This window comes from Marmota monax, unplaced genomic scaffold (genome assembly GCF_021218885.2).
Source record: "Marmota monax isolate L192 unplaced genomic scaffold, Marmota_monax_Labrador192_F-V1.1 WCK01_AAM20220418_F8-fsc00211, whole genome shotgun sequence".
NCBI lineage: Eukaryota > Metazoa > Chordata > Mammalia > Rodentia > Sciuridae > Marmota > Marmota monax.
In genome coordinates, this window is record NW_026694080.1 from 2,506,642 (window position 1) to 2,530,180 (window position 23,539).

General features: G+C 54.3%; 5 protein-coding genes across 11 annotated transcripts in view; 2 read left to right on the top strand and 3 right to left on the bottom strand.

Annotated features, from left to right (window-relative positions):
* Positions 1–923: 923 nt before the first annotated feature.
* Ring1 (ring finger protein 1) lies at positions 924–4,728 on the bottom strand. The gene is made up of 7 exons (XM_046464464.2): positions 4,572–4,728; positions 4,341–4,473; positions 3,412–3,572; positions 3,089–3,304; positions 2,054–2,443; positions 1,599–1,872; positions 924–1,340 (listed from the first exon to the last, which is right to left on the bottom strand). Exons 2-7 carry the CDS (start codon positions 4,416–4,418, stop codon positions 1,239–1,241), a joined length of 1,221 nt encoding a protein of 406 aa, XP_046320420.1. The 5' UTR covers positions 4,419–4,473; positions 4,572–4,728; the 3' UTR covers positions 924–1,238.
* A 1,649-nt stretch (positions 4,729–6,377) lies between these two features.
* Hsd17b8 (hydroxysteroid 17-beta dehydrogenase 8) lies at positions 6,378–8,550 on the bottom strand. 3 transcript variants are annotated; one of them, XM_046464477.2, is made up of 9 exons: positions 8,462–8,549; positions 8,064–8,281; positions 7,835–7,951; positions 7,637–7,729; positions 7,449–7,534; positions 7,258–7,342; positions 7,007–7,049; positions 6,757–6,831; positions 6,378–6,571 (listed from the first exon to the last, which is right to left on the bottom strand). In XM_046464477.2, the coding sequence occupies exons 1-9, from the start codon at positions 8,538–8,540 to the stop codon at positions 6,555–6,557; spliced, it is 813 nt and encodes a 270-aa protein (XP_046320433.1). In that variant the 5' UTR covers positions 8,541–8,549; the 3' UTR covers positions 6,378–6,554. The 3 variants fall into 3 exon arrangements, 2 of the variants coding, with proteins under 2 accessions (XP_046320433.1, XP_046320432.1); XR_006856143.2 differs by having other exon boundaries at positions 6,508–6,571; positions 7,164–7,342; positions 8,462–8,550; XM_046464476.2 differs by lacking the exon at positions 7,007–7,049 and having other exon boundaries at positions 8,462–8,550.
* A 174-nt stretch (positions 8,551–8,724) lies between these two features.
* Positions 8,725–12,910, bottom strand: Slc39a7 (solute carrier family 39 member 7). 2 transcript variants are annotated; one of them, XM_046464474.2, is made up of 8 exons: positions 12,753–12,910; positions 12,037–12,448; positions 11,780–11,948; positions 11,566–11,619; positions 11,279–11,431; positions 10,992–11,132; positions 10,586–10,782; positions 8,725–9,610 (listed from the first exon to the last, which is right to left on the bottom strand). In XM_046464474.2, exons 2-8 carry the CDS (start codon positions 12,442–12,444, stop codon positions 9,338–9,340), a joined length of 1,395 nt encoding a protein of 464 aa, XP_046320430.1. In that variant the 5' UTR covers positions 12,445–12,448; positions 12,753–12,910; the 3' UTR covers positions 8,725–9,337. The 2 variants fall into 2 exon arrangements, with proteins under 2 accessions (XP_046320430.1, XP_046320431.1); XM_046464475.1 differs by lacking the exon at positions 12,753–12,910 and having other exon boundaries at positions 11,780–11,938; positions 12,302–12,353.
* Positions 12,911–13,009: 99 nt separating this feature from the next.
* On the top strand, positions 13,010–20,175 carry Rxrb (retinoid X receptor beta). 2 transcript variants are annotated; one of them, XM_046464471.2, is made up of 10 exons: positions 13,010–13,443; positions 14,119–14,366; positions 14,865–15,021; positions 15,346–15,525; positions 17,190–17,362; positions 17,722–17,851; positions 18,056–18,188; positions 18,293–18,396; positions 18,727–18,832; positions 18,940–20,175. In XM_046464471.2, the coding sequence occupies exons 1-10, from the start codon at positions 13,215–13,217 to the stop codon at positions 19,085–19,087; spliced, it is 1,608 nt and encodes a 535-aa protein (XP_046320427.1). In that variant the 5' UTR covers positions 13,010–13,214; the 3' UTR covers positions 19,088–20,175. The 2 variants fall into 2 exon arrangements, with proteins under 2 accessions (XP_046320427.1, XP_046320428.1); XM_046464472.2 differs by having other exon boundaries at positions 18,305–18,396.
* A 1,191-nt stretch (positions 20,176–21,366) lies between these two features.
* Positions 21,367–23,539, top strand: part of Col11a2 (collagen type XI alpha 2 chain) — a 28,406-nt gene continuing 26,233 nt past the window's right edge. For all 3 annotated transcript variants that reach the window (XR_009228642.1, XM_046464550.2, XM_058585601.1), the window contains exon 1: positions 21,367–21,640. Coding sequence is in view for 2 of the 3 variants with exons in the window: in XM_046464550.2 (XP_046320506.1) it covers positions 21,559–21,640 (82 nt within the window). In the remaining variant the exon portion in view is untranslated. The remainder of the gene's footprint in view (positions 21,641–23,539) is intronic.

Genomic DNA, 23,539 nt, shown 5'->3' on the forward strand with positions numbered 1-23,539 from the left:
AGGGAAAGACTCTTCCCCGGCCCCGCGCTGACCTGGACTGCGCCGTTTCCCCAGCCCCGGGTTTGGACCTGTCCCATTCCGCCCGCAGAACTGGCCTGGAGGCTGCTGAGGCTTTTTCCGACGCCCCCACCGCTCTGCAACTTTGCGGTTTCAGCCCCTGCCCGGGCAAGTACTGAACTACAACTCCTGGGCGCCCCTCCCGCTGTGCGCTCCTAGGAACTGTGGTCTGCAGCCCTGCCCACCCTGGCAGCCGGACTCCCAGGTGGCAGGGATATCCACTATGGGTTTTTTCTTCTTCATTTTTGTACTGGGAATCGAACTCAGGGGTGCTCTATCATGAGCCACATCCCAGCCCTTATTATTTTTCGAGTCAGGGTGTTCCTAAGTTGCTTAGGGCACTGCTAAATTGCTGAGGCTGGCCTCAAGCTTCTGATCCTCCTGCCTCAGCCTTCCCAGTCCCTCCCTGGGATTACTGGCGTGCACCACCATACCACGGGAGTTTTCTTTTCAGGGTCCTCCCATCTCCCTCCCTCTTTTTCTTCCCAGCTAAGGAAACCAGCTGGTGAGAAAGAACATCACCCCCCTGTCCTGTGGGCACCTACAAATATGCTTTACTCTAGAGTCACCATCCTGCTTTCCCTTTGGCATGGAAACTGGGTTTCCACCTGGGTGATTCAGGTTTTAGGGAGCAAGTTTGGAATCTGACTTCACACCTCCCCACTCTTCATTGTCTCTTTTCCAGACTCACAGATGGTTCCTTCCTATTTTTATGTACATATTTTCTAATTTGGAGTTCAGAAAAATGGGACTTAAACTCTGGAGAACCATTAGACATCTCCAAGGCTGATTCTCCATGATTTCTAGGCTTCCCTCCCCAGTCTTCTTCCTTGTATACCCCTGATAAACACACACACAACTGCAGGTTTCAAAGAGGAAAAAAAGCAAATTTGTTGTTGGTAGGCGAGTGTGAAGGGGAGGGCTCTTCACCTTCCCCATCATCTGGGAGAGATGGGAGGCTGGGGGCAATAGAAAAGGCAGTAAGTGGGGGCGCATGCCCCACTCTGTACAATATAGAAGAATCTGATATAGATACTTTGTATAAAAGCCACTTGTCCTCATTTGTGTCCTTTTGCTGGCTGGCTGGGCTGGGGGACAATGGGAGATGAAGAAGCTGGGGTGGTAGGCCAGGACACAGGGACAGCCCATAGTCCCCATTTTCTGGCTGTCCCCTTGCGGGGTCACTTTGGATCCTTAGTGGGGGCATAGCAGAGCTCTAGTGGTCGGGACACCTTCCAGAACTTCTCATTCACCAGCTCCAGGGTCAGTGAGCCATTCAGCGTCTATGTAGGGGGTGAGAGATGGGGAGGAGAGAACAAAGTTGGGGAAGATGGCAAAGGAAATGAACGAGAGAAAAAAGTGACCAAGGGAGGAAAAAGAAAGCAGAAGCAAAGCAGGAGCACGTGGAGCAATGGGAGAGGACAGGGAGGGAGATGAAGGAGCAGGGGTGAGAGAGGGGTCAGGCTCATGGCTGTGTGAAGGGGAGGGTTCTTCACCTCCCCTCCCGCGCCCTTTATACCAGTGCCCTCAGAGGCTCTCACCGTGAATGCTCCACCTCCAGGTGCGATGTAGATGGTGTACTGCTTTTCACTGACACCCTCCAGGCTGGGCAAAGCAGGCTCCTCAGGACCATCACCTCCTCCGGTACCCCCACCTTCCCCACCACCCCCATCAGGTCCCCCAGTGTCAGAGGCACCCCCTCCAGGCCCTCCTGGCTCGCCCGCCTCTTGCTGCTGCCTCCGCTCAAGGGCAATGCGCAGGGCCAAGTACTTGGAGAGATGGTCCACTGTGGCATTCCCAGTTGTCTTCACATACCTGGGGTGGGAGAGAGGGCAGGTTCAGGGCTTGGGAGGCGGCAAATGGGGATGGGAAGGAGGGGACTTTCCCAAAGGGCCTCTGGGTTTGGGTTGCTTCAGGGATTGGGTAACCCCGCTTCTGAATGGAACTCTGTGAGCTTTGATTACACAGTGGTCTGGGGAAAGCCAGGGCTCCTCACCTAGTCTGGCAGTATTCTCCCTTCTCCACGAGCAGGGGGTGGGGCCGGAACACGAGCTCAATTTCTCCACCTGGCTCCGGGGGACTGGGGGCCCCAGGAGGGCTTGGGGGGCCCAGGGTTCCCCCTCCCAGGGTGCCTCCCCTGTCACCAGAGTCTTCTGAACCAGCACCTCCACCCACCCCCCCAGTACCCCCTCCCCCTGTCCCTACACTGCTGCCCCCTGCGCCCCCTCCACGGGGTCGCTTGGGAGCAGGGCCTGGGGCAGAGTCAGGGGCTGAATCTGAGCTCACATCTTCTCCATCCCCCTCTCCCTCCCCAGGCTCTCCTTCCCCCCCACTCATCGTTGTGGTCTGATCTGACCCAGGCATCGGTCGCCTCACACGCTGGGCCCTGTAGAAGCAAGTGGTTAAGATTAGAAAGCACCAAGGATAAGGGGCTTAGACTTTAAACTTCAGAGAATTAAGAGATCATGGAAATCCTAATGATGTACCTGATATTTATTAACACTAACAATATGCCAAGTGCCCTGAGTATTTAATCTCCATTTTATGGCTGAGGAAACAAGCTTAGAAATGTTAAGCAACTTGAGACCACAGGACCTCACCCTCAAAATGTGGTCAAAGGACCAGCTACACAGGCATCACCAGTGAGCTTGCAGAATGCAGATCCCATCACCTGAATCGGAGTTTGCATTTTTAACAAGACCCAAAGGTAATGTGGATACACATTACAGAGAAGGAGGCGTAGGAGGTGATTTACTCCCCAGCATGAACTCAGAGCTTATGCTTGCAATCAATCTACTGTTCTAACTTCTAAAAAGTTACAGGATGAGCTATTTTCTTTCTAAGAATAGCACTGCCTGTTGTTTACTAAGGCTGTAATTTACATCCATGATTTCCAGGCCCAACAGAAAGGCTGTGGTCAGCTCTTAGGATACTGAGGCTTAGATGCTAGCAGATAGCAAAGATAGTCCAAGGACTTTGACCATGGGACCCACTCTACCACCCTGTTGTGGCCCTTCTCCTGACTCCTCACCTGTGCATGGCCTGCATGCGCAGCCCCTCCTCAATGCTGGAGCTCAGCGCCTGCTGGTTGTGCAGGCGGCTGAGGCGGATGAGCACTCGGTCTTGATGGGCCTCATATTCCTCCCGGCTGGGATAGATCTTAGAGATCAGGGCGTCAAAGTTGGGGTCTGGTCGTAGGGATCGCTTGGATACCAGCTTTTTTCTGCAGGTAGGACACTCCTTGTTCCTGGGACAGGAGAAAAGAAGCCTGAAGTCTAGGCTGAACTAGGACCAGAGAGAGGACACCAACTCCAGGCCCCTTCACCCAATCTCAGAACAAGTCCCTCCTGTTACCCGCTTCGAAGGGCTGTGACAATGCAGTCAGAGCAGAACCGATGGAGGCACTCCTTGGTTGTCATTGTATTCTTTAGCATGTCCAGGCAGATGGGGCACATGAGTTCTGAATGCAGTGACCGAGGGGAAACTGCAATCTCTGTGCCATCCATGATGGCTTCCTGGAAGCATCAGTGAATGAAGGGTGATGGTGGGTTACCAGGAAAGGGATTTTCAAAACAAGCAATCATAAGAAAGGAATGTTGAGAAATACAGTGAGATGGCAGGATCTGGTTATCATGTTGGCTACCTGAGGAAGATTGGAATTCTGAGATGGAGAAGGACTACTAATTTGGAGAGAATGGATAATGGAAAGGATTAGGGTCCATAAACTAAGAGGAGTTTTGGAATAGGATAATCTGAGGTTTGGGGGTGAGGGTGGGGCCATAGATCTGTGGTTTGAAGAAGACGCGGTCAACAGTTTTTTGTTTTTTTTTTTTTTAACAATGTGGTTCTGGTACTATCTACATCAGAATTCCCTAGGGTGCCTGTTATAAATGCAGATTCTGAGGGTCCACTGCACTACTGAAACAGAATGTGGGTGGCGGGGACCTGTGAAGTTCCATTTTAAATAAACTTCCAAGGTGAGTCCTGTATACACTGATCTGACACTGAATTGGGGAACAGAGAAGGTAATTTTGGTGTCTGTTTATTATCTTTCAAATGTAGATAGTAATATTTGCTCTAACTCTCTGACAGGGCTGTTTTGAGGATTAAATTAAATGTAAAGGTGCTTTAAAAAGGTGATTCAAAGGTAGGTCCAGGGAGTCTGTGAAATCAGGCAGGGTCAGCAGAATAGGGGGAAAAATGGAAAACAAGCTGTGTGACGGGTCTGTTTATCAGGGATTTGAGGGGAGGGGGTAAACCAGGACGGGAAGAGTCCCTGTCACCTGCGGGGTCCGGTGCAGCTCATACAGACTTAGTTCCCACGTTTTGCTGGCATTCTGGGCATTCGCCGGCGTCGTCATGGTGACCGGGCACAGACCCCCCACCAGGGCTCCGCGGCCGAGAAGGCGAGGAAGGCTAGGGAGGGGGGAAGGGGAGGCGGTGTTAGGGGGGCCGACCCTCGCGCAGACCCCGCCCCTCTACTCCCCCGCCCCCGCGCCGGCGCTGCCCCTCACCCGACTCCACAGTCCGCGCTCCAGCCGCCGCCGCGCCTCTCCCTAGGCCCTGACTCCGGGGCCGAGTTCGCTCGTCCGCAGTCGCTGCTCAGACAGCAGCTCCCGCCGCCGCCGCCGCCATGGCCCGGGCGCTGGGGCCCTACGTCACTTCCGCCTATCCCTCCACTCCACCCCCCCGCTGGCAGACGTCACCCGCCACTCGCGGCGCGGGTGGGACGCGACGTGGACGCCGGGGTTCCCCCGCCCACGAGACGCGCCCGCCCCGCGCGAGGAGCAGGCGTCCCGGGAGTCCCGCGCCACGTGGGGACCTCTGTCTCCTCCCCTGGCCCAGCACGGTTGCGCGGCCAACCTTAGCCACTGTTCCCTACCCGGGTTTCCCCACCCGGGGCCTCTGCTCGGGAGGGCGGGGCCTGGGATCGCTGGGACCCCAGGAGGGACAGAGGGCTCGGGAAGGGGGCCACCTCCCCCACTCCGCATCCCCTTGTGGCACTGGGGATCTCTCCCGCCCCCTGCATACAACTTCTTCGTAACCCACAGCCTGGGATCCCGGGGCGGGGGGGAAGGTCCAAAAGAGGCTCTGTCGCCTTAGCCAAGTCCTGTGAATGCAACTAGGTCCCAAAGTACTCGGGATTCCCCTAAACCCTGGGGATTTGCTCCACCCTCCGCTTTGCCTCTCCCTAGACCCTCCGACCCGCTCTCCCGCTCGAGGTTTGGGGGCAGCGGCTCAGGACGTCCAGACTCAACTCTCGGCCGGAGCTATAGACTCGAGAATTGCGTTTGGACAATCAAGAGCCGCGGCCCGGGGCGGGGGAGGGAGGCGCACGGGAGGAACGGGGGAATGGAGACACCACGCGGAAGCAGGGACACACACACACACAAGATGGGGCCCCCATTGGGGAGGGGGTGTGCGCGTGTGGGTGGGGGACACAAGGGACGGAATGTCTGGAGTGGGAAGTGGGCAGAAGCCTTTTCCAGGACTCTAAAAGAAGGGAACCGAGAGGAGAGGCAAGAGGAAAGAGCAGAGCGATCCCCATTGAGGGCAGGGAATGAGAAGGATATGGGGGGGAAAAAAGACCGTGACGGGTTTTTTCCCCCCGCCAGTCTATGCAGGGGTTCCCGGACTTGGGCAGAGGCTGCCAGGGGGTGGCCTGTCTCTGGGACAAGTCAGCAGTGGGTTCCCTCGACCCCCCCACCCCAGTTGCCCCCTACTTCCCTGTCCTCTCCTTCAGTCCGTGGCCAGTCCTTATGTGGGCGCCAGAGTCGATTAGCGCGGACCCCCTCCCCTTCCTCCTCCTTCTCTTCCCAACCCCCTCCCTTCTGCTCTCCTCCAGCCCCTTTCATCGGCTGGTCCATTCCCCTAATCCTGGCCCCCTCCCCTAATCCCCCCCATCAGACCCCAAGCCGGCTGCAGCTATTGTAAGGTGGAGAGAAAGGGGAGGGGGGACTGAGAGAAAGGAGAGGGGTGGGGGAGGGCCACCTGTTCCAAGACCCCCTTCCAAGGCCAGACTGGACACCAGGATGGGGCCAAGAACAAATCACCCTTGGGGACCATAAGGACTCAGGGAGTTGGGGTGGGGGGAGGGGACTGGCACTGCAGAACCAGCCAAAGGGGGTAGGGCAGAAACCCCTCCCTCCAAAAAGACCCAGAGTGTCACGCATACACAGTGACATACACTCTTTCCTCTCACACCCGGCGGCGGGGGTTGCCCTGGGAGACCAGGCAGTGAAAGGGAACAATCCTTCGGGAAAGGGAAGAGGGGGAGGTGGGGAAGGGTCTGAGGGCTTGGACACAAGAAGAACCGGAGGTGGCAGGGAAGAGGATTTGGAATTTATTAGGGTCACAAGCACCCCTGCCTCCCATATTCAGCATTCCTGGGCCATACACTGCCACCCCTTTTGTAGCCTGGGAACTTTGAGTCCTCATCAGCAGGAGACCCGGCAGAGTGGTGGGGGAGTGAGAAGAGTCCAGGGTCCTTGAGGCAGTTACATGAAAAGACCTCCTGGGAGGGGCAAAAACATTTGGACAGATGCATGGGTGGAGAGATAAATGGGCTGGGGGTGCCCATTTCTGTTCTTGGCCTTGAAAGCCTCTGCCCTTCCCACAGTAGCTCCAGGCTTCCCTCATTTTCTCATATGGTTTGAGTTCCACTTCTGTGCCCTCTCTTTCCCCATGCTGGCATCATACCAGTGACTTCCACTGAGGCCCCTGTGATGTATCCACTGTCTTCAGATGCCAAGAATGCAACCACATCTGCCACATCTATAGGAATGGTGGGGAAAGGGCACAATCCCATTCACTTCCATAGATTCAAAGTAGCCATGATCTCTGGCACCCCCTCACCCCCACCCCAACTACAAATCCTGGTGAGACCCTCCCCAAAATACAAATTTTGGGTTTTTTTATTCAGGTCCCCTCCTCTCCACTCAGTGCTCACCCTCAGGGTTCCCCCAGTGTCCCATTGGGATCATTCTGGTCACCTGGAAGGAAACACTCATATATGGGTGGTGAAAGTTTCTTTTATGGATTTGTTTTGAAGGCTGAGTCCATGATTTTTTTTTTCTCCATCCCTCATACATTTTTTGAATACTTACTGTTTGCCAGGCACTGTGCCCAGCATTTTCTCTCTCTGAAACCCAGAGACGTTGGGTCTCTGACTGATTGTGTCCTCCACTGACGGCCTCCTACCTTATCCTTCACTTTCTGTGGCATTTTCTCTGTCATGGGTGTTGCAATGAACCCTGGGAGGACAGAGTTACAGCGGATCCCATGTCTGTGGAAGGGAGAGTGGCTGCTGAACTCTAGACCGATTACTGACCCTTCCCTCACGCCACTACATGCCTCAGTGAAGTCCCCTGCACCAGAGGTGGCTGACCAACCGTCCAAGCTCGCGGGCTGCAGTCTGGGTGAGCCCAATCACTCCAGCCTTGGATGCAGCATAGTTTATCTGCCCGATGTTCCCCACCTACAGGTGAGTCAGAGATTTAAGGTGAGTAAGGAATCTCAAGGAGGGGCCCTTCTCTCTGTGCCCACTTGGCTGGCTGACCTTGTCCCAACCCAACCTGACCTTTCCAACGATGCTACTGATATTGATAATAGAGCCGTGATAACCACTGGACACCAAGGCTTGAGCTGCAGCCTGAGTAACTAGGAAGATGCCCTGGCAGAAGAGGGTAGTAAGGTGAGATCAGCTGGGATGACAGCCCTCCTCCAATTCCCTCTCCTGGCTTGGGGGATCAGAGGTCACAGGTTCAGAGGTCACCACCTTGAGGTTGACATCTATGACTTGGTCCCAGTCATCCTCAGACATGTGGAGCAGAAACTCATCCCGAGTGATGCCCGCACAAGACACAACGACAGATGGCGGGCGAGAAAAGCTGGCCTACAGGAGGGGGGAGGTTACACATCAAAACACCACAAAGACCCAGGGGCAGTGGGGACAATGTTAGAGCTTTAACTGTGTGCGTGCAAGGGCAAGGCTGCCTGGAGTTCACCTGCACTTTTTCCAGCAGGCGCCTGGTAGCTCTGGCCTCAGACACATCAGCCTGGAAGGCAGCGTGGTTCCCGCCCGGCGCCCCTTCCTCACTCCTCGACCCGTCTAGCAGCCGCACCGTCTCCTGAGCTGCTGTCCCGTCCACGTCGCAGGCGGCTACGGTAGCCCCCTCTCTGGCCAGGCGCGCACTAACCGCCCGGCCGATGCCGCTACCCGCACCTGAGATGGGAAAAAGTATGCGGAGAAGGGAAGGAGAGAGGAGAGGCCGGGCCAGAAGTCACAGGGCGCAAAGTTAGTAAAATTCGAACAAGGTGCCAAAAGTCACTGGGGCCGTGGGGCTTGAGAGTGCTCCCCTTAACATAACTCGGGCACCCCAACCCGCCCTAAGACCCTCTGAACCTGTGACCAAGGCCAGCGCAGAACGGAGCCGAAGCTGAGACGCCATGGCGGGCGGCGGGTGGGCGGGCACCCAAGCCATGAGCCAATCCAAGCAGTGGGGGCGTGGTAAGGCCCCATCGAAACCCCACCAGCCACAGGCCATCTGCGGCCAGGAGCGCGGGCCGACCTCCCACCGTGGGGGCGTGTCCAGACGACACCGAAAGGGGGCCTGGGGAGTGGGGGAGACAAGGGGCCCCATTCCCCCCAAAAAGACAAAGAGTGCATGTGGGGCGGAAGATCCAAGGTCTTTATTTCCGGTCACCACCCCTCCCCCTCGATTCAAACACAATGATATAAAATGAATAGAAACGAAACAAAAATTAGGCTGAGATTACCAACTAATCTTCTCCCACCCCCTAATCCTCTGATCACTCCCAAATCAGGACACACGATTGATGTTTACCCCCAACTCCTCCTGTCACCTCATCAGTCCGGGATTCAGGTCTTCCCTGAAGCCTCCACCAACAGATGAGAAGGACCTTGGAGGACCCCATGTTTGGCAGCTTGGTCCTCAGAGACAAGTAGGTAGGGTACACCAGGTGGGTTGCCATCCTTTTTCTTGCAGCTTTCTTCATGGCCCCATTTTTCCCTCCAAAATCTACAATATAGCTGGGCAGTGCCCAACATTTTGGTCCCTCTGGCCTTTTATTCTCACCTCTATGACCTCTGTAAGACTACCAAAACTTGAAGGTCCTAATACCAAAGTCACCGTTTTTTCTGGGCTACAAGTCCTTCCTCTGGCAGATGTCCATGGCCAGGGCCCCTAGCTACCATAGACCCCTGACTTGGAGTTAGGGGTAGACGTTTGGGGCAGGGGTGGGGGTGGTTTATCCCACCTCACTCGAGGTGGGCAATCAGCACCATCATGACAACTCCTGCCAGCAGCCCCAGCACCTCCAGGAGTGACTGTAATGGTGAGGCCTCCCTCAACAGCTCTGGCAACACAGACACTGTTGCTACGTATATAAAACCACCTGCAGTGAATGGCAGAACCCAGCCAGGACCTGCACCACCTGCAACTTCACTGCCCACTACTCCTCCTTCAGTGAGAAGGGCACAGGCTGTGCCTGCCAGTGCTCCTACTGCTGTCAGTAGTTGTAGACGCATCGCCTGGTGGGCAGAAAAGAGAAAAACGTACTCATCAATAGCTAAAGACTATCAACGATCGATTTATTTATCTATCTATCTATCTATTTATTTATGGTGCTGGGGAGAACCAGGGCCTGTGCATGTGAGGCAAGCACTCTACCAACTGAGCTATATCCCCAGCCCCAAGACTATCAGTGATTTAGATGTGGTTAGTGAAGAATAGGTGTGTAGGTGTTGGGTGCATGTCTTCAGAAACTAAAAAGCCGGGTTTAAAAAGATGGGAAGGTTGTTCCAGACTACATATTTTCTGAAGAAAAAAAAAATGTATATATATATATTTTGCAGTCCTGGAGATTGAACCAGGGGCACTCTACCACTGAGCTACATCTGTACCCAGCCCTTTTTATTTTTTATTTTGAGACAAGGTCTTGCTAAGTTGCCAAGGCTGGCCTTGAACTTTTTTTTCTTGGTACCGTGGATTGAACCCAGGGTCACTTGAAAACTGAACCACATCCCCAGCCCTTTTTATGTTTTACTTAAGAGACAGGGTCTCACTAAGTTACTTAGGGCCTTGCTGAGTAGCTGAGGCTGGCTTTGAACTTGTCATCTTCCTGCCTCAGCCTCCTGAGCCTCTGGGATTATAGGCATGCACCAGCATGCTGCCCTTGGCCTCGAACTTTTGATCCTCTTGCCACAGCCTCCCAAATTGATGGGATTATAGTATGCCATTGCACTTGATAGAAAAATTTGAGCATAGGTCCTTCCCATGGACCTTGTAGTCCAGTGTATAACATTACCCATAAAATAATCAGATGACTTATAGACTGCAATTCAAGAAATACTGAATTAAAGGACAAAGAAAACGAAACTTCTTCATCCTCATTTCTAGATTTGTTGTCCATGTTTAGAACTAATGAGAGGCAGTCCTGGGTTTGGAGTGAGTGAGCAGGAGCAAAGGGTTTGAAGTAATTATGCTTGGTGGGCATCATTACTAACCTGCTTTTTGCTGCAGCCAGACTGGACCAAGATGGCAAAGTCCCCGACCTCATGGGGCACTTCATGAAGTAGGACAGTCATTGTGGTCAGTATTCCCAGCCCTCGGCCCCCTCGAAAGGAAGCACCAATAGCTAGACCATCTGTGAAGTTGTGTGCCAAATCAGCAGCCAGATTCAGGTACCCGGACACACGCAGGTCTTGTATAGCACAGAGAAAGAAAACGATCAGAAGCATCCATCACCCCCAGTTCCAGTCCTCGTCAGCCATTCTCATATCTCCTCTCAGAGATCATCTCACACATAATCCCTCAGTGTTTCCAAGACACACAGCAATATCCACAATATATATTCTGTGTGATTCACAATGGTGCCCCTTGCCCAAGCTTATCATCAACCCTGGCCCTTACCTGAGCCTGTTTTTTCTTCTTCAGGGTTCTGAGGTCTTACTGGCCCATCTTTGGGCCCGATGCTCCCTCCTCTCCTCTTCCGCAACCCTCTTGCTTCCTTTTCTTCTTCCTCTGAGCTGGACTTCTCCTTTGAAGGATGCTCTGAGGGAACAAAGGAGTTGGTCAGATTGAGAGCAGACATCTTCTGACACATCCTCAAAGGGAAGTCTGTTCCACCTGACAGCCACAGGATGAAGGGATTTTGAGGCACACAAGGTGGTTTTCAGCAGAGTGGTTTCTGGGCTCACCCTGTCTTCTGTGACTTCCATGTGTGGGACCATGTCCATGCCCATGACTGTGTCCATGTCCTCCTTTTACATGTCTCACAAATTTCTCCACCACAAGGAAGGCGACAATTCCACTGAGAACCCACAGCCCCACAGACAGAATGGGGCCCTGGCCTGGGAATGGAGGCATTGAGAGGTTATGGGAGATGTGGATTACAGGCTCCTCCTCAAGTGCAGGAGGTGAAGAATAGGAAGACACAGATTTTTCCCAGCATCCCAACAGCTGTACCCATATATCTCTTCCTCACCACTGTGGGAGTGTCCATGTCCGGGCTGTGCCAGAGTGTTGTGAGAATGAGGCTCTGCAGGAAGAAAGAAAAAAATGTAGATGAGGAAAACATGTCCTAAAGGATGTGTATGTGATGAATATTAGAATGTCAGGAATCACAAAGGAGAAAGAACCCTTTTATCCCTAAAGAATAAGATAGTAGTTTATACTTTGAGGCAGGATTAGATACTTACCCAGGGCATGAGGGATAAGATGCAGGAAGGCATCTCCCAGGAGCCCTCCAGAAGCAAAACTGAGCAAAATCTGGAGCAGAGAGCGGTGTCTGGGGGAGTTTGACTCCACTGGGATAAGGAAGAGGACAAAAAATGGAGCTGCAGAGATCAGTACCGTGGCTCCCAGTGCCTAGTGAGGAGAGTCAGAGGTCAAGTTTTGTGAAGTTTTCCAACAATCCAGAAATAGTCCCTCTCTACCCCATCCCCTGGGAACTCACATAAGCCCAGAGTGTGACAGTGTCCAGGTTGTGCTTGATGCTTGAAGCTCCAGACTCCCCATAGCCTCCATGATGTTCACGGTCATGTCCATGTCCTTTGTGATACAGGCTCTCATGGGAGTGGCCATGGCTGTGGCCATGGTGCAGATCCTCATGTGAATGTCCGTGATCATGACCATGGGTATGCCCATGCCAGATGCTCTCGTGAGTGTGGCCATGGCCATGAGCATGGCTGTGTCCATGGTGGAAATCCTCATGTGAGTGCCTGTGGCTGTGGCCATGGAAGTCCTCTTGCATGTCCTCGTGCGGGTCACCATGACCCCCGTGTCCGGCAACCAGCAGCCCCAAAGACGCCCAGGTCAGCAGTCCTACGGCCACCCAGTGGGGGGCCCGCAGGCCCCTGGCCATCACGCTGACCAGAGGGACAGAGACAATGACTCTACTTGACCCTCAATTCTACACGGGGTCTGCTTTACTCAGCTTGCGACCTCGGACCACATCCACGGGACGCTCCCCCATCTCATTCAGTCCCCTCCCACATTGTTCCTAAGACTCGTTCTCTTTATCCCGAACCCCTTCCTGGATGTAGGCCCCCCCCAAGACACCACTCTAGCCTTTAATCAAGACACTTTACAGGCTCTCTGGTCCCTCGTCTCTATGACACACTAGATGGGAAAAGGCCTGAAAAGGACAGAAGGGAAGCAGGGAATTCTCACCGGCTCCGGGATCCTCTCCGTTCCCGTTTTGCTCGGACGTGGCAGTCACGCCTCTAGCTCCCGCGAGAACACGAAATTCCGTTCTACCTTCGCCCTAATACCTTTACCAATATGGCGGCACTCTAGTAGCAGTGAGGCCATTCTACAGTGGCGCGCATGCGCGGAAGTGGAGGTTATTTAAGGGGAGGGTGGGACAGGCGGACTAATAGGCTGGAGGAGACCGCCTCCTTCGTTTTCAACTAGGCGAGGGGGCGGGAACTAGCGACGAGACTTCCCGTCTGTACAAAGATGGCTGCCACATAGGCGCTGTCATTTTGGTACAGAGCTGAGCGAGCCGCTTAATTCGACTCGATCCAGGTCACCGGCTTTTTCTCTGGGGCTTCCTCGTGGTCAGCTAGTCCCCTGGTTAATCCTTGGGAACCCCTGGCACCTCTTCGGTATCCCTACACTCAACCAGAAATCATGTCTTGGGCCGCCCGCCCGCCCTTCCTCCCCCAGCGGCATGCCGCAGGGCAGTGTGGGCCGGTGGGGGTGCGAAAAGAAATGCATTGTGGGGTCGCGTCCCGGTGGCGGCGGCGACGGCCCTGGCTGGATCCCGCGGCGGCGGCGGCGGCGGCAGCCGGAGAACAACAAACCCCGGAGCCGGAGCCGGGGGAGGCTGGACGGGACGGGATGGGAGACAGCGGGCGGGGTGAGTGTCCTAGCGGACGGGCTGGAGAGCAAGTGACCGCGCTATCTGTACCCCTCCCCCATGCTCTCCCCCAGCGCTCTTTCCTTGGCGCTCCCGCCCCCTTGTTTGTAAACACGCGTCTTCTACCTCCCGAGGGCCTTAGCGCCTTCCTCCCCCACCCCCCGGGGCGGGGCGGGGAGGGGGAGTTTCCGCCCTCCCTGTGGTGGCCTCTGAAATCCCTGCACCCGAGGTCCTGGGTGTGAGAATGACACGATTCCCCTTGAACTTGAGGACTCTGGACGTTTGAAGGCAGACCCTGCGTCCTAGGGGGGGTGTCTTTCCCCTGCAGGCTCTGGCTGCCTGGTTATAATGGAGGGGGGTTGGCTGGTCCATCCCACGTGCTGCCCCACCCAGGAGACACCTATACTCCCGGTGACCTGGTATTCATTGAGATGCTTTGGTTGTAATTTTTTCTCACCTGAATTATTTTCCCTCTCTTTTGTCAACCCCTCCTTTCACCATAATTAGGAGTTAAACTGTTTGACAGCAGGGTATTTCTGGACTTGGGGATGAGTGGAGTGGGGTGGGGTGGGGGATTGGAAAATTAAAGTCTTCAGGTGGATGACTGGGAGACTCATTTTCTCTTTTTGTCTCTTCTGTCTCTGTGTCTCTGTGCTGTATGTACCCTTCCCCCAGATTCCCGAAGCCCAGACAGCTCTTCTCCAAATCCTCTTGCCCAGGGGGTTCCTCCCCCTTCTCCTCCTGGGCCACCTCTTCCCCCTTCAGCAGCCCCATCCCTTGGAGGCTCTGGGGCTCCACCCCCACCTCCAATGCCACCACCCCCGCTGGGCTCCCCTTTCCCAGTCATCAGTTCTTCCATGGGGTCCCCTGGTCTGCCCCCTCCAGCTCCCCCAGGATTCTCCGGGCCTGTCAGCAGCCCCCAGGTGAGAGGTTGTGACATACTTACTGCCTCTCCACTTTCATTTCCTTGTTTTCCTTGTAACCCCAGATCCTTGTTTGAACTTCCCATTATCCACTGACCTTCCAAGACCTCTAGTAGGCCTGTGGTCCTTAGCCCTTCCTGAGGCGACTGATTTCCATTGCATGTTTGATCCCTAACTCTATTAAATAAAATAGCCCTATTAAATAATCTTGAAGTCCCCTTCACCTGCCAATGAGTTTCCACCCATCTTGTCCCACCTGCCATTCCAAGACACATGCCCTTCAGGGCCGCTGTGTTTCACAATTTCAAGGGAGAACTGTTATTCTCTTTGGGGTTGTGCTCCAGGGATGACCCTTCTCATAGACTTGAATGTAACTAATGCCCTCTGCGATGTGCAATGCAGGGCCCTGCCTAACGATAGGGAATGATTTCCATTACCTCCAAGAGATTTTGCTTCCCAATGAGTCTCCCTGTGACTTCCCTATTTCCCCTATCCCAGATTAATTCAACAGTGTCGCTCCCTGGGGGTGGGTCTGGCCCCCCTGAAGATGTGAAGCCACCAGTCTTAGGGGTCCGGGGCCTGCACTGTCCACCCCCTCCAGGTGGCCCTGGGGCTGGCAAACGGCTTTGTGCAATCTGCGGGGACCGTAGCTCAGGTATGGGGCTCAGAGCACAGAGGAGGAAACAGTCCTGGTGCTTCTTGGGTTGGGTCAGAGCAAGTGAGCTGGGGGAGGCTGAGGAACCTGAAGCTCAGATGTGGGATGGAGTGTGTGGGGTTGGCCGAGGGAAGTCAGCTTTTGTAGGGCTTCTGAACAGTGAAGAGGGTGGGAATGGATTATCCCTTAACTTCCTGGTTCATCTACATTGGGCAAAGGTTAGGAGAACTTTGACTAAGTTTTGCTTAGGGGAAATTTGTAAGAGAATTAATGGTGATGAGGTCTCCATGCAGCCTTAATGTTGCTATCCCCCTCCCCTTGTAGGCAAACACTATGGGGTTTACAGCTGTGAGGGCTGCAAGGGCTTCTTCAAGCGCACCATCCGCAAGGACCTGACCTACTCATGCCGGGACAACAAAGACTGTACAGTGGACAAGCGCCAGCGGAACCGCTGTCAGTACTGTCGATATCAGAAGTGCCTGGCCACTGGCATGAAGAGGGAAGGTAAGGAACTTCTCTACTTAAATTTTGCAGTCCACAGGTCCTTCCTTTCCCATCCTGCTGGTGGGAGAGCAGGGAGGAAGTAGAGGGAAGACTGAAGGAAACCACAGCCTGTGTACCTGTCAGGAATGTGGGACTATTCTCTCTGTCCTCCAGGGGGCGATGTTTGTCTTCCCTCTCCCTCTCATCTGCTCTTCTTGGTACCCTGCTCCATCTTAATGGTTCTGTCTGTAGCCTGCACTATGACCCCTCCCCAGCCCAGACTGGTTCTAGGGTAGGATAACCTTTCCTTACCTATCATGGTCTCCTCTGTCTCCTCTAACTTGAGCAATCACTCCTCTCTTTGATCCCAATTCTCCTCTGGTCTCCATCTCTCTGTTCTCTGTGGTATTTTCTCCCACTACTGAGACTCTACTCTCTCAAGCTGTAGACCTTAATGAAAGGCCTTGCCTTCCCTTTTTTACGTTTCCATCTTGTCTTCTTTTTTTAAAATTTATTTATTTTATTTTTTTAATTGTAGATGGACATAATACTTTTATTTATTTTTATGTAGTGCTGAGAATCGAACCCAGGGCTAGGCGAGTGCTCTGTCCCTGAGCCACAACCCCAGCCCCTCTATCTTGTCTTCTTAAGTCTGGTTCCTGGAATTCTGAGAGAGACTCTTCAGAAAGTTTCTTGGTCAAATCCCTTCTTTAGAAAAGATGAGCTGGGGGCCTGGCTTTCCCAAGGTCATGCAACAAAAGAGTAATAGGGCCAGGATCAGAGTGCTAATTCTGAAGATGCAGGCCAGTGCTCATTTTACTGCCTGTTAAATTGAGACAGAGGGACACAAGATTTGTATCAGGCATGCTTGGTTTCAAGTGTAGAATCTGCCATGTAGTATGTGAACATAGGCAATTTATTTAGTCTCTGTCTCTCTTTTTTTTTTTTTTTTTTTGGTGGTACTGGGAATTGAACCCAGGGACAGTTAACCACTGAGCCATATATCCTCAGCCCTTTTTTATATTTTATGTCGAGATAGGGTCTTACTGAATTGCTTTGGACCTCGCTAGGTTGCTGAGGCTGGCTTTGAACTTGGCAATCCTCTTGCCTCAGTCTCCCAAGGCGCTTGGATTACAGGCGTGTGCCACCTGTCTGGCTACTATGTGGCCTCTTTAAACCCAAGTTCTTCACCTTTAAAAGTGGGAACAAGAGTCCCCAGGGTCCTTTTGATACTTGAGTGAATGTTCAATATGTTTCTTAGCACTAGTTTAGCTTAAGCTTAGCACTGTTTAAATATCAGCTTCCTTTCTAATTCCTTTACCCTCCTCTTTCCTTTTAACTTATTAATCTGCCCTTTAATTAAACTGCTGCTTTCAGAGTGTCCCAGTCTGCCTTTTCTAGTGATTTCCCCAATTATTATAAACATTTCCCAAGAGCCATCACACTTTTTTAAAACATATTTTTAAGCTATAGATGGACACAATACTTTTTAAAGTTTTATTTGTTTATTTTTATATGGTGCTGAGGTTCGAACCCAGTGCCTCACATGTGCTAGGCAAGTGCTCTACCACTGAGCTACAACTCCAGCCTCAAGACATCAGACTTTGATAAGGTTCTAAGGATGTTTCAGGACTCCCTCATGGCTGGCTGCTGACCTTTCACTTTTTTCTCCCCACCCCCTGCAGCTGTACAGGAGGAGCGTCAGCGGGGAAAGGACAAGGACGGGGATGGGGAGGGGGCTGGGGGAGCCCCCGAGGAGATGCCCGTGGACAGGATCCTGGAGGCAGAGCTTGCTGTGGAGCAGAAGAGTGACCAGGGCGTTGAGGGTCCTGGGGGAACCGGGGGTAGCGGCAGCAGTGTGAGTGATGGGATCAATCCCTCTCCTTTGTGATGGGGGGGTGCTGGGGAGGGAGTCTAGGTCTGTTCTTTCTGCCCTTCCCTTCCCCTCAATGTTCCTCACACTGCCTGGGACTGGAAATGCTGCCAAAACAAAGCCTCTCAAAACATTTCAGGTGGGTGTGTTAGCTCCCTCCATCTGCAGGACCACAAGCAAATAACTAATCCTTTACACGAGTGCCAGGCAAGAAGCCTGGTTTACAGAGATTGGTCTAAATGAAGAAAGATTATATAGAGAAAGGGGATGTTAGATCTCTTACAAGGGGGGCTCCCAGTGTATCTTCAGATCGTCCATAAATCTTACCCCCCTGTCCCCTGCAGCCAAACGACCCCGTGACTAACATCTGTCAGGCAGCTGACAAACAGCTATTCACACTTGTTGAGTGGGCGAAGAGGATCCCACACTTTTCCTCCTTACCTCTGGATGACCAGGTCATATTGCTACGGGCAGGTCAGTGACCTTGAATCCCTTTGACCTCTTGACATTTGACCCTTCTTTGGCCTCCTGACCTTCAGTGACCTAGTGGCCTTACCTTGCATACGCAAGGGAGCCAAGCTTGTCGACCTTGCCACCTCTTCTTCTCTTCCCCTGATGTGCTTTGAATCCCATGAGCTGAGCTCTGGCTCCTGACCCTTGCTGCCCTGCCCTCCGCAGGCTGGAATGAGCTCCTCATCGCCTCCTTCTCCCACCGGTCCATTGATGTCCGAGACGGCATCCTCCTGGCCACAGGTCTCCACGTGCACCGTAACTCAGCCCATTCTGCAGGCGTGGGAGCCATCTTTGACCGGTCAGTGGCCCTCGGCTGGGCTAGCCTGTAGGTAGAGGAGGGTGGGGCTATAGGCTGGTCCGTGTCCAAGGCTGGCTGAGCTGTGACCTTTGAGTGACCTGCAGGTCCCTCTCCAGGGTGCTGACAGAGCTAGTGTCCAAAATGCGTGACATGAGGATGGACAAGACAGAGCTTGGCTGCCTGCGGGCAATCATTCTGTTTAATCCAGGTAAGGGGAGGATTACCCCCGTCTCTCAAGAGCAAGGCTACCTTGGAGCCTCCTCTTCTCTGGAGACTCCTAAGTTACCCAGCTATCCCCTTCAGTAAGACCCTCAATCTGGAAATCTCCCAACTGACTGAGGAAAAAGCTACTTCCTCTGATACATTCCCTTTCTGACCCCCATCCCACAAACCCAGTGGGCCCTGCTTCCCTTGCTTGGCATCTGGCAAAGGGCAAGTAGGTGGAGCCCTAAAGGGGTATCCTGTAGGCCATATCTGCATGTCTGTCCTGATTTGATTTGCCTGCCTTCCTCTTCCTTCTCTCTTCCTGCCATCCCAGATGCCAAGGGCCTCTCCAACCCCAGTGAGGTGGAGGTCCTGCGGGAGAAAGTGTATGCATCATTGGAGACCTATTGCAAACAGAAGTACCCTGAGCAGCAGGGACGGTGAGATGGGGCTTTGGGGACTGAGGCCGCCAGCAGGGTGGGGAGGTGTATGTTTCTGGGCCTGTGTGCTTCTAGCTCTTATGTCCCTTCTCTGTCTTCCACCTCAGGTTTGCCAAGCTGCTGCTACGTCTTCCTGCCCTCCGGTCCATCGGCCTTAAGTGTCTAGAGCATCTGTTTTTCTTTAAGCTCATTGGTGACACCCCCATCGACACCTTCCTTATGGAGATGCTTGAGGCTCCCCACCAGCTGGCCTGAGCCCTTGCCAATGCCAACATGTGGTGCTCCTCATGGTTGAGGGGTGCTATCTAAGAGGACTCAGCCTGGGACAGGGTGGGAGGGACTGTGTTCCCAGAGAGGAGTACAGAGCAGAACCAAGACCTCCAAGGGATTCGTCAGCTCTCTAGTGGGTTTGCTTGGTATCCCAAGTCAGGGGGGGACCCAAATCCCTGTGAGGACTGGACGTCTCTCTTCACTGTCCTTGAGTCTCTGAATTTGTTGGGGTCTCCCATGATTTGGGGTGATTTCTTACCCCTTGTTCCTCTCCTAGCACAAAGCACTGGCCCTGCTCCTGGGATCCTGCTTCCTTCCCATCCTGACTTACTCCCATTTAAGAGTGGAAGTGGGAAAATCCCCCAGAGATGGATGTTGGGGGGCAGGCCCCTCAAACTGATGGGCATGGAAGAAGGCCTCTGACAGGCCTTCTTTCTCCCAAACCTGACAGATGGGGACCTCTGGAAGAGGGAGGAGGTCCTGTCACTGTCTCCTATCCAGACTCCCCTTTTACACTTCACCTCCTTCTGCAGTCAGACTGAAAAAAAAAAAAAAAAAAGGCGGTGGTGGTTTAAGGGGCTGGTGGAGAAGTAGGAACTGATCTGCTATTTTTAATTTCCTCTGAGGATAGAGACTTGCAGTTAGACTCAAAGAAGTACTGTACTTTCCCAGGTTGACTAAGAAATGCCAGTGGTGGAGGTATTTGGGCAAGGCGGGTCCCTGAGATGGTCTGTCCCTGGGCCCCTCCAAGCACTGGCCTTCCCAACCCACTCTCTCCCCTTCTTCCTGTCTAGTTTGGGACAGGGGTCTGGGCTGTGACGATGCCCTGGCTGGCTGGTTTGGTGAGTGTAGTCCCTGGGTCCTTTCACAGTTCTCCCACAGCCCTAAGCACCAGGTGTAGGCTGGGGACATAGGATCCTGGCTTGAGAATTGAGGGGAGGTGGCTAACCTGCAGAGATGGAGTGCTGGGGCTGCATGATTTTTTTGCCCTGCATCTCTTCTCTTTGGGGTCCTTTCCTCTCTCGTTACTCGCACATAAAATCGCTTTCAAATTAAAATCACAGTTTTCTGGACTGAGGTGAATATATATGGGGGTGGGCAGCGCCGCACGGGCCTGGTATGGGGGTTACCCTTATCCGGTTGGGAGCTCTGGATGCACTCCCTAGAGGCAGCCCGGGCCGAGGTTCCCTGGGGCCTGAGAGGTTGGCGCGGGGTGGGGGATACAAGGCGTGCTTTGTCGGGGAGGGGGGAAGAGGGTGTGCCAGGCTGGGGGCGGGGCCTGGCGGAGGAGGAAGGGGGGCAGCTGGTTCTCAAAGGCGCCTTGTTCACTTATGCCCTCCCAGCGCCAGCGGGCGGCGGCGCCTAGGCTTGCTTCGGCAGGCCTTCTCTCCGGCCGCGCCGCGGGCTCCGGGCAGACCCGGCGCGGTGCCCGTTCGTGGGGGCGCGCCGGGCGCCGAGTGCAGCAGCCTCTCCAGGCATTGCCGGTCTGGAGGCGGCCCACGTCCCTGAGTGACCCCATTTTCCCGGACCCTACCAGCGGCATCGACTACACGCTTATCCCATCACTGGGTCCCTTTTCACCTGGGCTCTCCCTGACGTAGTCCCTTCTTTTCCGTCTCCTGGGACTTGGTTAACCTGTGTTTGTTCCAGTCTCTGGCCTCTCTTTATCCCAAAGCCGGCTTCCTCCGTTCCTCAAAGGAACCCCTCCCTTCTGCTCCCCACCACCAGCTAGTCGCTATCTATAGCCTTGTCTATAAATACCCCAGCCCGGTGCTGGCTCTGTAATTACTTGGGGCGGGGCGAGGGAGGTAATTATGGAGACCTGATTACGGGTGGGCGTGGGGGTGGCGACCCCTGGGCCCGCCTCTCTCCTCCCACTGTGTCCTGAATCCCTCCCAGTACTCTCCGAAAGGGGGTCTGGACCCCCAAGGGGGGAGGTAACCCAGGAGTGTGTGTGACTGGACATTTGGATCCTAGAAAAGGAAGGGGCTGGGGAAGACAGTATGCTTCCTAAAAGGCGATCTTGGGGTACTGGCCACTGAATCCCTGCAAGGGGCAGGACGGTGCAGATCGAGGGTCTGCAACAGAGGGAGGTTTCCCATCCCTAACCCCCACCCAGGCCCAGGTGGGGAGATTGAGGGTGGGGTTTCCCCTCGGTGGCTGTGGGCGGGCGGCTGGAGGCGGGGGCCGGACGGGGGGGGGCGGGGGCGGGGTGGGGGCTCTGGGCCGCTGGGGTGGCCGGGGACACAGAGGAGGCGCGGCCACCGAGGAGGGAGCAGCATCGGAACCCCGACGGCACCTCGCTATATGGAACGGGGCCGTTGAAAGCTGTCGCTGCGGACAGCCTCTGACTTCTCCTGAATCCCGGGTTCGGAGACTCACAGCCTGCTTGCTGTCTCCTGTCAGCCTCCGGGCGTACCTGGGTCCCTGGGACCTGGCGCTCTGGTCGTCCAGTCATGGAGCGGTGCAGCCGCTGCCATCGCCTCCTCCTGCTCCTACCTCTGGTGCTGGGGCTCAGCGCTGCCCCGGGCTGGGCAGGTAAGAGGAATTCTGAAGCCTGGTCGTCTGAGTCTGCTGGAGCTCTAAGTATCCCCCGGGAGGGGAGCACTGATACCTGGGGCAGTAGATTCTAAGTCTAAGAAAGGGATTTGGGGTCTTCAGGGTTTAGGCAGGAAGGCAGGATACTTGGGTTCTTTGGAAAGAGAGTAGGGATCTCTCTCTCTTTGAAGTGACTGGAAGAGGCAGGTAAAGCCGAAAGGATGAGAGTCACCATAGACAGCCCTGAGTGCTTTTGTTGGTTCCTCAGGATAGCTAGGGCCAGTCTGGTCCAGGCTTTGCTGATGTTGGGATGGTAGATACCAGTGTTGATGGGTGAGGGATGAGGGATGAACATCTTGGGGCAGAGCAGAGGCTAGTATGCTGAGAAAGAAGGGATGCCGCCACTATCTGTCCCATTGGTCTCCCCCGGCAATGTCCCCCACCCCCTCCCTGTGCCCTCGATGCTGCCACGCGGCTGGCTCTGGGGAGCACTAGGGCTGGCTGCCAACAGGACGGCCGCTGGACAGGCCGGGATCAGGTGTCTGAGGCTGGAGCCAACTCTTTGCATTCCTGCTCCACCCCTCCCCCTCTGGCCATTCGGGCTCCCCTGGGACCCTGGTGTCCACAACCCCAGCCTTTCCTTTTTTTTCCCCCCAGGACACAGAAGTTCTGGCTCCTAGAAAGGGGGTTTTGATATCAGAACAGGAGGCTGGGAGCACTGGGCAGGCTGGAGTTCAGTTTCTCCCAAAAAACAGGGGGACTGATTTGTTTATAACTTGACTGTTCATTTCTTTGCTCTGGAGAGAAAATGGTCAGAATGGCAGCATAACGAATTTAGACTAGATTATAGAAAGAACTTCCAAGTTCTGAGGAGTGAGGCTCAGGGACAGGATATTGATGTGTATGTGTATACAGGGTTTAGGAGTCTTTCTTGGGGGAAAGGAACTCTTTGGCATGAAGGCAGGGGCTAGTCATGATGACTGTGTTCTCTTTGGGGGCTGAGTGGGTGGAGGTGGGACTCTAGGGAGATGGGTTACTATGGCAGTCCTGAGATTAGAGAATAGGGCATTTGGGGATTCAGAGGTTGAGGGTGATGGGATACCAGTAGGGAGTTGTGGGCAGATGAGACAGTGGGGTGAATGTGGCTTGAGGTGGGAAGAAGGTGGGCGGGCCGGTGGATAGTTGTGCATAGGATCCAACTGTACTCTTCTGGGCTCTGGAGGAGGGTGGGGGCCTCCAAGGTCTCCTTGGCCTGGGGTCTCTGTGAGTCTCTGTGTCTCATTCACCTTCATCTCTCAAAGCGGCCCTTGTGTGTTGGTGTTTGCGGAGCTGCCACACGCGGGGGCCAGGCTCAGGCAGGGGCGGGGGGGGGTGGGAAGGCTGTGGTTTCCCGGCTCCTGGACTCAAAGGGCCTTTTCTCTCCTGCCTGCCCCACCTCACCCACCCCACCCAGCTCTGCTCTCCCAACTGCTCTGGCCTCTGCCCTGGCCCACACTTCTTTGAACATTTTGCTGAAACTTTTTGGGGATTTTTTTTTTCCAATCTGGAGCTGACAGTGTGAGAAGTGTGTATCCTGGGGAACAAGCCAGGGAGAGGTGACCTTTGTCTTCCAGGGAGTTTGGGCTCTAGGAAGCTGAGGTCTGGATGGACCAAGCTGGAGCCTGTGATTTGAATCTTTGGATCACAGGTGGTGGGAGTGGCAGGGCAGGATGAAGGTTCCAGGTGTGGGGAGCTTGCCCAGGTTTTGGGCAAGAACTCTGATGGGATCTACAGATGTGTGGCTTGGGGCCCTGGATCTGCTTCTGCTCTGCGTGGCAGCTTCAGCCATCCCCTCCACCCCGAGTCTGTCTTGCAAGCCAGGGGGCACAGGCTCTGGGGATAGCTCTTTCTTGTATCTCT

What these genes read in the sequence shown, in the direction of transcription:
- Slc39a7 (XM_046464474.2), bottom strand. Translation starts at nt 12,444, where the DNA reads ATGGCCAGGGGCCTGCGGGCCCCCCACTGGGTGGCCGTAGGACTGCTG. An exon ending in CTGTCACACTCTGGGCTTAT is followed by an intron (nt 11,949 to 12,036) that starts GTGAGTTCCCAG and finishes TCTCCTCACTAG; the next exon opens with GCACTGGGAGCCACGGTACT. An exon ending in CTGGCTGCAGCAAAAAGCAG is followed by an intron (nt 9,611 to 10,585) that starts GTTAGTAATGAT and finishes TCTGCCCACCAG; the next exon opens with GCGATGCGTCTACAACTACT.
- Rxrb (XM_046464471.2), top strand. Translation starts at nt 13,215, where the DNA reads ATGTCTTGGGCCGCCCGCCCGCCCTTCCTCCCCCAGCGGCATGCCGCA. An exon ending in GGCCTGTCAGCAGCCCCCAG is followed by an intron (nt 14,367 to 14,864) that starts GTGAGAGGTTGT and finishes CCCCTATCCCAG; the next exon opens with ATTAATTCAACAGTGTCGCT. An exon ending in GTGGGAGCCATCTTTGACCG is followed by an intron (nt 18,189 to 18,292) that starts GTCAGTGGCCCT and finishes AGTGACCTGCAG; the next exon opens with GTCCCTCTCCAGGGTGCTGA.
- Ring1 (XM_046464464.2), bottom strand. Translation starts at nt 4,418, where the DNA reads ATGACGACGCCGGCGAATGCCCAGAATGCCAGCAAAACGTGGGAACTA. An exon ending in GTCACAGCCCTTCGAAGCGG is followed by an intron (nt 3,305 to 3,411) that starts GTAACAGGAGGG and finishes CTCCTGTCCCAG; the next exon opens with GAACAAGGAGTGTCCTACCT. An exon ending in CGCATGCAGGCCATGCACAG is followed by an intron (nt 2,444 to 3,088) that starts GTGAGGAGTCAG and finishes TTGCTTCTACAG; the next exon opens with GGCCCAGCGTGTGAGGCGAC.
- Hsd17b8 (XM_046464476.2), bottom strand. Translation starts at nt 8,540, where the DNA reads ATGGCTTGGGTGCCCGCCCACCCGCCGCCCGCCATGGCGTCTCAGCTT. An exon ending in TCATAGATGTCAACCTCAAG is followed by an intron (nt 7,730 to 7,834) that starts GTGGTGACCTCT and finishes CTCTTCTGCCAG; the next exon opens with GGCATCTTCCTAGTTACTCA. An exon ending in GCAGCCCGCGAGCTTGGACG is followed by an intron (nt 7,343 to 7,448) that starts GTTGGTCAGCCA and finishes TCCCTTCCACAG; the next exon opens with ACATGGGATCCGCTGTAACT.